At 39.7% G+C, this 12431-nt stretch overlaps 1 protein-coding gene across 4 annotated transcripts in view; it reads left to right on the forward strand.

The window, feature by feature from the left end:
• The window catches only part of TPK1 (thiamin pyrophosphokinase 1), a 304414-nt gene extending 293309 nt beyond the window's left edge, over nucleotides 1-11105 (forward strand). For 3 of the 4 annotated variants that reach the window (XM_005486976.4, XM_005486975.4, XM_074541253.1), the window contains one exon: nucleotides 10819-11101. In XM_005486976.4, the coding sequence (XP_005487033.1) occupies nucleotides 10819-10937 (119 nt within the window). In that variant the 3' untranslated portion in view covers nucleotides 10938-11101. Of the gene's footprint in view, nucleotides 1-10818 lie in introns of all 4 variants that reach the window. The other variant, XM_074541251.1, reaches the window with a different exon arrangement.
• Nucleotides 11106-12431: the final 1326 nt, after the last annotated feature.

A 12431-nucleotide genomic window follows, 5' to 3' on the forward strand; every position in this document is an offset into this window, starting at 1 on the left:
GGCTTACACCACCTGGCCTGGGCAGTGCCTGACACAGCGCTGTGTGATTAATGCAGAAGCCTTTCCTCCCTCTCAGCCTGGGCAGAAGGCTTGCTACTGCGAAGAAGAAGAAGCCAAAGAAAAGATCCCCCAAGCCACTGAATCCTTGCAGGGGGCCTGGAATTGCATGGCATGTTTCTGAATGAAAGGGATGAGTAGCTGAGCCCGTTTGCAGAGGGGAGAAGAGGGTGGGGGTAGGGCTAAAAAGGCTTTTCAGGTCAGGAGGAGGAAGCACACCAATATGAAGAGCACTGTTCATATTGGAAATCATTTCTGGAAATCAATCAGATTTTTTCAAGAGTGCACAGCCAGCTAACAGATTCTCAGTAGCAAGTTTTCCACTTGAATGAAGTTTTTGACAGTCAATGACTTAGGACTTGTCTCTAATGACAAATGTCTTTTTTCATTTTGGGACAAACACTATAAAGGTGCTGTTTGTATTCTGCAGCATCAGTAACAAATTTTAACCTTGCATCCATGAAAAAAGCCACTGTAAAAGCAAACAGCCAGGAACATTAAATGAGCCATATGCAATGACTTACTAATTCATATACATGGCAGATACCCCTCCCATGGCCTCCCTGAAGCAAAGGGCTCTAATGGTGGGTGAAGTGGAAGAAGTGGTTAATACTAGCTAAAATAGGCTGTGCTGTGTCATAAGTTACAATTTTGTTGGATTTTTTTTCTTCTGAAAATCTGACTTTAAAGCTTAGAAAGAAGGGAGATTGAAAGATGCAACGGGCAGCACTGTTTCAAAAGCAATCCTTTATTTTTTTGGAGGACATGGAGAGCCATCTAATCCAACTGAGTGCCTCTGAACTATAAACAGTGTAGCTTGCAGTCTCCTGTCAAATCTCATGTTCTGTCTCAAGGGTTGCAACACATAAATGGTGCTGGACTCCAGTAAGCAAGTTTGGAGGAGCTGCAGTTCCAAGAATGTCAACAAATGTAAGTTTAAGATGCTAGTTTGAAGATAAATGGAATAGAATTAATAAGCAGCAGTAATGGCTTTGTAATTGAAATAGTATAGACATTAGAGGTACATAGGGTGTTAGTAATCATATTAATTATGTGTTAACAGAAAGGCAAAGTAATAAAATGAAAAATCAAAAAGCTTAGTTGTTCACATGCAGATCTAGGGGGACATTTTGTAACAGAAATAATTGCTTTTGCTTCATCCTCAGGGTGATGCTATCTGTGTTGAATTGGTTTTTCTCAAGAAAGCAGAGCAATCTAAATTTCTAAGTATAGAATATACTTAGAATTATACATAGATATATACTTAGAATATACTACACAGCAATAGTAGGGGTGAAAATAACCACATTTTAGAAACCTCATACAGCATCCCTCCCCAACACTGAAAGGAAGCAGTGCTGCTAGGAAGGGTAAAGATAAATGGAATTACTTTTCTATCAGAAGTATAATACTCTTTATTAGTTAGTTATGTGTGCCTAGAATAGATCAGCTGTCAGGGAGAGCAAGTAGATGAACATGTACCTTGTGAGCTGTCAGGAGCACATCAGTGTGGGGTTTTTTAAATAATAATTATTCCCTTCCAGAGAAATATTTTAGACAAAAGCACAGCTGCTTTATTAAGGGTGCCTTTTGTGGATAAGGATGAATATTCCAGTTTGTTCTCTTCATTTTTTGTGTAAATATAATACCATATTTACATAAAATTCTGCTAGGAAATGGTGCCATTCGCTGTTAAAGCTTGCATAATAAAATTGTTTGTCAGGGATTTAATTTGGTTGAAGTTTGTTATTTGTGCTAGCAGCTCAGAGGGGCTGCAGCTTGCTTTCAAGCCTGGCAATGCCCTTGCCCTGAGCAAGCCATAATGGAAACAGCTGTCCTGGGATTCAGCGTGGCAGGGCATGGATCTTTTCTTGCACCTTGACCATTGCTCAGAGGTGAAGGCAGCTGTTTGCTTCCCTGTGGTCAGAGGAGCTCTTTGAGCACCAGATCCACCATTCTGGCACAATTCAATAGTCTCTCTGGTCTGGCAGCTTGGCTGAGGTCTTGGAGCGAATAACTCTTGCTGGTCAATAGGGTGTGGGTCTCCTGGGGGCCCCCCAGAATCTGAATGGAGCAGCTGTGAACGAGGTCAGTTCTGCTGGGAGCTGGACTTGGCTGGGGAAGGGTTTAAATGTGCAATGGACCCCTCTGTGGTGGGTTGGCCCTGGCTGGATGCCAGGTGCCCACTAAAGCCTTTCCATTACTCCCTCCTAAACTGGACAGGGGAGAGAAAATATAGTGAAAGCTTCATTTATAAGGACCAGAAGATAACACTCACTGATTACTGTCATGGGCAAAACAGACTGAACTTGGGGAAATTAATTTAGTTTATTACTAAAAAAATCAGAGCAGGAATTGAGAAATAAATTGCAAAAACACTGTTTCCTCCCCACCCCTCCCTCCTGCTCAGGCTCTACCTCATCCTCACTAGCAGCACAGGGAGACAGGGAATGGTGGTTATGGTTGGTTCATCACAAGTTCTTTCTGCCGCTGCTGAGGTAGAGGAATCCTTCTCCTGCTCCAGTATGGAGTCCTTCCCACAGAGACAGTCCTCTGCTAATTTCTCCAGGAGTCCATCCCACAGGCTGCAGTTCTTCACAAACTGCCCTAGCCTGGGTGCCTGTCCACAGGTTGCAGATCTTCAAGGACGTGCTGCTCCAGCATGGGTCCGCCAGAGGGTCACAGGCCTTACCAGGAAACCTGCTCCAGCATGGGCTCCCCTCTCCATGGGTCCACAGATCCCTGCCAGGAGCCTGTTCCTGCATGGGCTTACCCCAGGTTCACAGCCTGTTTGGATCATCTACCTGCTCTGGCCTGGGACTCGTCCCCAGGCTGCAGATGGATCTCTGTATATCCATGGTCCTCCATGGGCTGCAGGGGCACAGCTGCCTCCCCATGGTCTGCACCACAGCCTGCAGGGGAATCTCAGATATGGCACCTGAAGTACCTCCTGCCTCTCATTCTTCACTGACCTTGTTGTCTGTGGAGTTGTTCCTCTCACACATTCTCATTCCTCTCTGATCACAATTATATCTGTGTGCAATAACTTTTTTTAAACCTGTCTCAAATCTGTTGTTACAGAGGTGTTACCATAATTACTGGTTGGCTCAGCCTTGGCCAGCAGTGCATCTGTTCTGGAGCTAGCTGGGGTTGGCCCTGTTGGACATGGAGGAAGCTTCCAGCAGCTTCTCACAGAGAAGTCACCCCTGAAGCCTCCTGCTATCAAAATCTGGCCATGCAAACCCAATACACCCTACCAGAGTTCAGAAGGTCTACTTTGATCTTTGCCATTGCAACTTTGCGTGTTGGAGTGAAGGACTGAGACTTTACAGAGCTTTGTCAAATCATATTTAATTTAATTTTGGCACTGAAGCCCAGTGATGGAGCAATGTGTGCAGTAGAACAGGACTCTGGATATGGTGCTGAGCTAGTGCTGGCAGCAGCAACAAGAAGACAGCCTGCTTAGATTTGTTTTTCAGGGCTGGCTAGGAACTGGCTTTAGATCAATTCCCTTAGGAAAATCATATCCCCATCACAGAAAGCAGAGAAGTGCTAAATTCTTGGGAGACTTGCTGTTGGGGACTCGTCCTACACAGTGGTAGGCGATATAGGCAGCTGGCCAAGACTGTTGTGAAATATTTAAGGCATTGCTGCTGTTCTCCTCCATGGAGTGATTGAATGAGATCCCCATTTCACCCAACATGTATAGGTATTTACTGAGCAAATATCCATATACCAATATTTCACCTACAGGCCAAGTTTGATTGATACAAAAATAATCATTGTGTCTGCACATTTTTGCAAATGATGGGAAAAATGGTATACATACAGAAGCTGAAAAACTTGTATTATGAATGTGTTTTAAAATCCTCTTTTACTGCTTCTTCTTGCAAATATAGTAGTCTAAATGTGACAGGATTTTGTAGGAGTCCAAAGAATAGAAAGGAAAAATAATTAACATTGAGTTCTCTTCATAACTAATATCACACTTTAAAACCTGTTGAAGGATTATAGGGGTTTGTGAAAGAGTGTTTTTGTTTTTTGGTTTTTTTTTAATTTGTATATGAAGTACTGGAAAATTACTGTAGCTAGAGGTGACTTGTTGATGTTGGTCAGTCCTGAATCTGATTGTGCTGAAACACTTTTCTTGTGCTATGTTGTTCAAAGCCTGAGTACATGGATGTAGTCACCTAGACCTGAGATTTGGGTGAGGAAGATTCACTGTCCTTCCTCTTCCCATCTCTCCTCCCTGTCTCCAACAGCCCAGTCATGAGGAATGTAGGGGGAATTTCACTCCTTTCTGCAGCACTGTCTGTGGTCAATTGCTGGGATCATTTGGATATCTTTCTCTAATAAATTCAGTAGATTTCACTTCTACATGCATCATATCAACTTGACAGTGTAGCAGCTTTCAAAATAGCGAGTATTTTTAGGTTCTTTGCTGTCATGTCAAACCAGAGCTTCAGACCTAAATGCTGTGACAGAACACCATTGTTTTGAGCTAATCTCAGGTTTCAGTGTTGCACCAGATTGCCATCCTCAGCTTTGTGTGACTAAGTAATGCCTCTAAAGATGACAATGTAATAGGATGATGTGTGCTATGAGGTGTCTTATGGACAAGTTAGCAGTAAGACAATTCATTAGCTGATGCATCTCAGTGTTACTCTTGCCCTTTTTCTCATGAGAATAGTTTTCTTTATCTCACAACGTGAAGTAGAGACAGACCAAAATAGCAACAAGTTATTTTGTCTAGCTTATATGCAAAATCTCTACAGCAGCGACTGTCAAACTGAAGCTGCATTTTATTTCTGCAGCTGTTTCTTCAGTGCTCTAACACTATTATTAATAGTACCTGTCACCTGTACAGCACCTCAGAGTTGTTAGCAGTTTGAGAAACATACAAACTTAGTGGAAAGCATCAAAAATTAAGTAAACACCCTACTTCTTACTGGCTAGACTCAATTGTAAAAATTACTTCGTAGCCTGGCTTTGCCTTTAGCTTAGTGAAACAGTCTTCCAGACAGCTATTTCTCTGACTTACTTTATGGTTTTGCTAGATCACTCCTGTTACAATTTTATCATGACATCTAGACCAGAAAGGCACTACTGAAAACAGTATATAGAGTTTCCTTGTTTTACTTTCCAGGCTCCTTTAATAAAGTTAAGATGCTAATGTGATTTTGAACAAACACAGAAGCACATCTTGCTGGTGCTAAAATGCTGCTAATAGTGTAGAAACTCCATGCAGTTAATGATTCTTGTTGATCTTGGTGAAGCAGTAGTAGCAGTAGAGACCTTAGTGTAGAAAGCAGTCTTTCTTAGAATCATTTTTATCAGCTAATCATTTTAAATTGCCACCAAGCGGGTGATGTGACAGGAAGACTTTGAGCTATTCTTGCAGTACTGCCATTATTACAAAGCTGGAAAAAAATATGTGGAGGAAAAAAAAAAAGTGTGCTGAAAATAAATTTGAAAACTTCTGACATTCATTTGCATTTCTGAAGGCTCTCTCAACATGGGTGGTTTCTATCCAGGGTAGAACACACAGTTCTGTTTATATATTTTTTTCTCTTTTTAAATGAAATTGTGAAGCTTTGACAGCCTTTAAACTTTTGTTGTAGCCTCCTAAAATCCCCCCAGTGTGAGGCCAGGCAGCCTGTGCTGCAGAGCCCTGGCCAAGAGTCTTTGCCAGCACCTAAATTGGTGGAAAAGCCACCTGGCCCTGCTGCTGGCCCCCCTTCCTCCCACATCCTCTCAATTCTTTTGTAAATCTGCTTGTATGAATGCATTGAGATTATAAAACCATTGTTCTGTGCCACAAAACCAGGTACCCAAAGCTACAATAGTTATAAAAAATGCCCAATGCAGTTCCTGCTTATTCCAAACTCCCTTGGCCCTGAGGGAATCTAGCCTGGTAGTCAGCCCCTCCCAGCAGACTCAGCAAGCCTTTGTGGTACTTCTGTTGTATCATTGTTGAAAATAGTTCATGTTTTATTGTAAATTACTGTTATTTGCAACTTCTAGCTTCGCAGTTCCCACTGCACAGAGATCAAGCACCCAATTTTTCCTTTGTATCCATCAGTGTAAATCAAGATTAACTCCAGTGAAGTCAGCCTAACCACAAGTGTAAACCTAGGAGGAATGGAAGGAAGATCAGCCTACAATCTACTTGGGATTTTTATTTGTAAATAGCAAAATTAATGCTGCTGTTCTGCAGACACAGGGTGACCTGCAAAGTACTAGCTCATGCATTACTAATGTATCTCCATTTAAATGCAGATTTTTGCTCCTAACAGAACTTCAGGGAAATCCTCTCCAGATAAACTGTAATAGGATACCAAATTGTGATTCAATATTTCACTTTAGCTTGTGTTTCAGCTTATTGATCTTAATTTTCTATCATTTTGATGCAGCATTTGCCTAGGGAGAAGAGTATTACATTCACTATAATAGGGCTTTTAATTAATAATTAATAATTTTAATATTCCCCACACTCATGTCAGCAGTGGCAATCTGCTTGTATTCCTTCCCTTGTTTCTGTTTTCAGTGGTGGAAACCAGCAAGGTGTGACTTTACATATTTCAGGAAATAATTGAGAGAGTTGAGGAAAGGCAGCATAGCATAAGTATCACAGTGTCAATGTGGGATGTGCTTAACATGATAGTCTTTGGTCCTTAGCCATTTGTGGTGACAGTAGTGGGACCCTGACACAATTTGGTTTTGTCATATATGACAAGTTTAGGAAGAAGTTTTTCTCTGAACAAGTTTAGGCTGAAGTTTTTCTCTAAACGTGTCTCCCTCAAGCACTACTTAAGTGCAGCTTCTAAGATGCAAATGAAACCTTGATTGGTTTCTTTTTTTTTTTAATAGATAAGTTCTCTTTTCTGCACTGAACTTTAAGTGTCCTAAATAGTACAATAGAGCATAGAAATTGTAGGTCTACTAGATCATGAATACATTCATTAAGAGGAATTACCTGATGTTGAGAGTATTTTTGCAGCACTTGACATGATGACCTCCAATCTAGTTATAACTAGGCCACACTATTTCTCAGTTTCCAGGCTGAAAGCCAGCAGCACAAGGATTACAAGCAAGGCTTATGTACCAGCCACTCAAAAATAACTGATTTTCAGTACCAGCCACTCAAAAATAACTCCCTACTGTGGTAGAAAGATAACTAAGATTTTAAAATAAATTTTTAGATTTCGGGTTTTTTATTATTTCTGTAATTTAATTACCTATAGAGTGCATTCTGCTACCATTTCCAAATGTTGTTCTTGCATCCATAAGATTAATGAATTTTCAAAAATTTACCTCTGAGATTAACATTTTTCATACAGCATCCTAGGATTTGTGTACTTTTTTTAAATTATCAGAGTAAGAGCAATAAAATAGTGGAAATTGCCAGTCATGTGGTTACTGAGAGCTCTTCTATCATGTAACTTGGTCAGCAAAACAGGTGTCTAAGAAGTAATGATCTTTGTGATTATGCTCCTTTGGGAAGCTCACCTATATGCCCTCAGTTTTCTTCTCCTAAATTATGTCCAACATTCTCAAACCCTGGCAGATTGAAACACCATCTAAACAAAACAAAAACTGGTAGAGAAACATTCCTCCATCAAAGTCAGTCCTCTCTATGCCCATGTCTATCTCTGAATAAGTGGTGTGCTGCAATCCATCAGACAGAAATTTCTTACTGGTAAGAACGCACCAAAAAAAACTGTCTCATGGGAGATTTTGTTGGGTGGGGAGTTTGGGGGGGTGGGTGGGATATTGGTGGGGTTTTTTCCCTCCCCCTCCATAAAAAGGCAGGAAAACCATTTGCTTCTAGTATTGGAAGTCCTTGCTGACTTGGTAAATGGAGAGTAATGATAAAACAGTATAGCTACAGTGGAAAAGCTGGGTATTTTTTTCATCAACAATCCATTATCAGTAAACTCAATTTGATCGGAACTAAAGCACTCAACAAAACTTCTAATGGTGAGGGGTATTTCAGTTAATCACTTATAGGCTTATCCAAATCAAGTCTTTAAAGTGACTACTATTGGTCTAAAAGAAAGCTTTCAATGATCCAAAATAAGATTTCTTTTAATTAGAAAATTATGGAATTTCCAGGAGTTTTGAGTTTTGGATTTTTTTTTTAAGTGCAGTGTGGAATCCTTTATTAAAATTGGATTTGGTACCCAATTATAGCAAAACTATTTACTAAATAGTAGAAAATAAAAAGGTGCTTTTCTTCAGAACCTGTATCTTGAAAAGTAATCTCAATAGTGAAAATGGGTGTTGTAATAGGTTGGGGTTTTTTTCCCCCAAGACATAAGTTCTTGGTAGGACTTAACAAAATTGAAATTCATTTTTTAAAAAAGTGAACTAATAAAACTTACCACTTCTTTGACCTTGTAAACTTCCATCAGAATGCATGAAACAGCAGGAAGTTTGCCTAGCAGCAGTAGGTTTGCACATCCTCTTATTTCCTTTACCAGCTCAAACCTAGGTTTTTATATTAATTACTGTTCACTTATGGAATGGAAAACATACATTTTTAATTATGTTAGTTGAAATGTTGGCTAGTGTGAAACCAAGTGCTTGGAATTGGTCCATTTGAGCCACATGAATCAGCAGTACTGTTTAACAGTTTTTGCATTTTTTTTCATTTCACTATTTCACACTATGATCCTCGCCCAGCATAAAACATGATAAAGATAAAAGGCTCCATCTAGTGGGCTAGAATTTTCTATTGAAAGGGGGAAAAAAGGCTCTCATTTTCACTTGATTTTATGCACTAAGAAATACAGCTTTAGATTTTGTTTCATTAAGCTGCCATGTTGTTGTTAATTCTTGCCTTCTGCAGAGCCATTATTTTATATGCAAAGCTGTGAAACATTGAGTATTATTCTGAGTCTTGACCAAGAAGCATTAAATGATACTAAATGAGTGGGTTTATACAGTAGTTCATCAAAAAAGTTCTTCCTCCCCACCCCCTTCAAGTTTCAATATATAGTAACCAAAAGAAGGTAGTTTGTGTGTCAGCAAATGTTTTAAAGTATTTAAGCTTCTTTCCTACTTAAAACTGACTGGAAACACTCATAGCTTGACCACAGCACTTAACACAGTATTTTGGGAGTATTTTTACTCAGGAAACTCTACCCATGTGTTACCTCAGCACTAAATGACTGAATTACTTGTTTACCTGCAAATTGGGAAATTTGTGTTTTCTGGCAAGACACAGCCCCTGTGGCCTCTGCTGTGTCTTCCAAAGGCAAACACCAAAACATCCATCCTGGCATCTGTCTAGGATCTTGCCTGGTACTGGCGTGTGTCCAAAAGAATCCTGACAGAATCTAGCTCCTTTATTTTAGGTACACAATTGATATAGTACAGTAGTACTGGGGTTTTTTTCTTTTCTCTTTGCTGGATTTCTGCACTGCATAGCAGTTATGCTCCCAGCTGCTGAACTTGAAATGGCAGGACTCTTCCATTTGCAGTAGTGAAACTTGGGTGTTACTCTCATGCCAACAAATTCAGCTGGCAGCTGAAACCTCCTCTTCAGTTCACTTCAAGCTAGTAACAAGCGTAGGAGCAGAAATAAGTAGAGCAAGCACAGATTTGGCAGAAGACACACTGAACTACATACCCTGGCTTTTGTCTGAACGTCCTTCCTTTTAAAGCAGTAGAGCCTGGCAAGATCAGTTCCCCCTGTGCAGCTTCCAGCAAGGGGCAGACAGTGCATGCGTTGTAGTAATGCACTATACCCAGGTTTACTGCAGCCAGCAGTCATATCCAGCACTGGAAAATGTGTCTCCTGTGCAAATCACAAAATAGAGCTTACTAAGTTGTTTTGCACTCCTTTTGACCACAGGGAGATCTTCCTTTGCATTAGGTCACTTAATAGCAAATCCAGAGGATTTTTACTTTGGTAGCAATGCACAATTTGGCAATTCTGATAGGTCACACAGACTTGCTGATCTTCCAGAACAATCCTCCCCAGCTGCAATCCTCCATGGAAATGTTTTTCTGAGCTGCCAATGGGAAAGAGCTGTCATTTGGCTTGTTTTACAAGCTAAATCAGAGGATAGTATTAGAGTTCTTACTCTGAACCTTCCTATGAGCAAGGACTACCACAGAACTGAGTAGTTCTAGAGTGCCTTTAAGGAAGTTGATATGTTTACAACATGCAAACAACGCTATCTCAAAAGGGAAGAAATGAAAAGCAGAACTTAAACTGCATGGTTTGCTATTTGTTATTTCTAATACACAAACACCTACCTCACATGCAATAGAAGAAAAGATTCAAGTCCCTTAATTCAAAGATGCTAAATATCACTTTTCACTGCTGGCCTTTGTTTAGAACTTTCATGTTTTAAAAGATTATAGGCTTGTTGCTGAGCTAAAGCAAATCTCAAGTTTGCAACTACAGTAAGATTCTCTTTATTTTACATTAAATACCTTTTCTAGCACTAGTACTTGAACTGATTCTAATGAAATACAAATTTCCAGATATGAAACTCTGAGGATTACCTAACACACTGCTTTTGTAATAACCTGCTGTAAACTCAAACTGTTACTATGGGAATTAATTTATTGCCTCTTCAGGTCATTGAAAAATCTCATACAAGCCTTCTAACTAGGTAATGTTTATCCAGTTTGAATTTATTTAGTTACTTTTTTGTTCTTTGTGGGAGCAGTGGTCTTTCAAATCAATGCACTGATGTCCTTTTATTGTTGTAGAGAACCACTCAGTCTCTTCCTTCCTTTTCACAGCTAACCAGGTGCTGAAGTTTGGAACACTTGTCAGTACTTCCAACACCTATGACGACTCCGGGATTGTGACCATCGAGACGGACAAACCTCTGCTGTGGACAATGGCTATCAAGAGCTAAGATCAGCTACAGCTGCCTTTTCTGATCTGACACGACTCAAATTACAAAATTTCACTGAATTAAGACAGTAAAGCTGCTGCATGATGGAAGCAGGCACTGATTTTCTGTATTGAATGAAAAACAAGTCTGAAATAAAAGTCACTTGAGATTGAATCAAAATTACTTGCTGTAATAGAGTACTTCATTCTGGTTAATCTACTTAATCAGAAGATGCATGAGCAGCCACTCAGTACAACCACAAACCAAATTGAATATCAAGAAACTGCTGCTGCTGCTTATCTGCTTAGTTCAGGCTACTTTTACAAAGTATTTTATTCCAATACTAAACTATTTTTCCTGTCCTGACAAAAGGAAATACAGTATCCAGTTGCACACAGTATAACTGTATCACAAGGTGATAGCACTAAGATTAACTTATCTCATTTTTCTGTCCTGGTTTGTAACATATGTAGGTGCTGGTGAAGATTTCTGAAGAATAATTATTGAACTTTTCTACTTAGGAAGCAAGTTAGTGCACTGAAGAAGCTTCAGTTTTGCTGAAGCTGCACCAGTATCAGACGTCCCAGTATTAAGTGCTTTTAAAGTCTGTAGCAGAAGTACCATTGTGCCTTCTGCAAATACCAAATGCTTACAGTAAGATTTTTGAAGTGAATGAAATGTCTTAATCTCAATCTGAGGAGGAAGAGCATTGCATCTACCAGAGTTTTTGCAGGCTTAGTTCTTAAAATCAAAATATGCAATAACATAAAGTAATAGAAACTTCCAGGTCAACATGCAGGGGGCCAATACAATTCTATGTACAGAACAGGATCCAAAATGGCTATATATCCTATCCAACCGTGTGAGCAAGTTGTGGATTTGCTGAAGGACTGCTTAGTGTCTCTGACAACTAAACTATCCTCAAATGGTATATCTCAGTAATCAATTATGTTTGGGTGTTTTAATTATGCCATCAGAATACGGACTGGCAACACAATTTCTTTGTTTGACATGAGGTTTTTTTCCTGTCAAGTACATACTATAACCTAGCATGACTTCCAAATGCAGAAAGGAATTAGTGATAATTATGGTGATTCCAGAAATTATTGACAGGAATTCCCATACACTTTTACACCACTTGAAAGGATAGAGAAAGGCTGTTTTCTTGCAGTCTGCTTTTGCTAGAACAATGCTGTTCCAAAGCTTAATTTACTGCTTTGTAAACAGTAAAGAGAGAGAGGTCATACAGCTGTCCCCCATGGAAGCTTTCACCATTTGACTGGAGAAAACCTTAGGCGACCTCATCAGAATGCAACACTGACCCAGCATCAAGCAGGACATTGGACTAGAGATCTTTCAAGCCTCCTTCCCACCTGAATGATTCTACCATGGTTAAAAGAAGTAATAAAACAAATAAAGCACACAACTACTATTACAGGAAAAAAAAAAAAAAAACAAGCCTGCAGACAGGTATGGTCACATACACTTTTAAAAAGTAATAAGACGACAAGAACG

The sequence above is a fragment of the Zonotrichia albicollis genome, chromosome 1 (genome assembly GCF_047830755.1).
Source record: "Zonotrichia albicollis isolate bZonAlb1 chromosome 1, bZonAlb1.hap1, whole genome shotgun sequence".
In the NCBI taxonomy this organism is placed as follows: domain Eukaryota; kingdom Metazoa; phylum Chordata; class Aves; order Passeriformes; family Passerellidae; genus Zonotrichia; species Zonotrichia albicollis.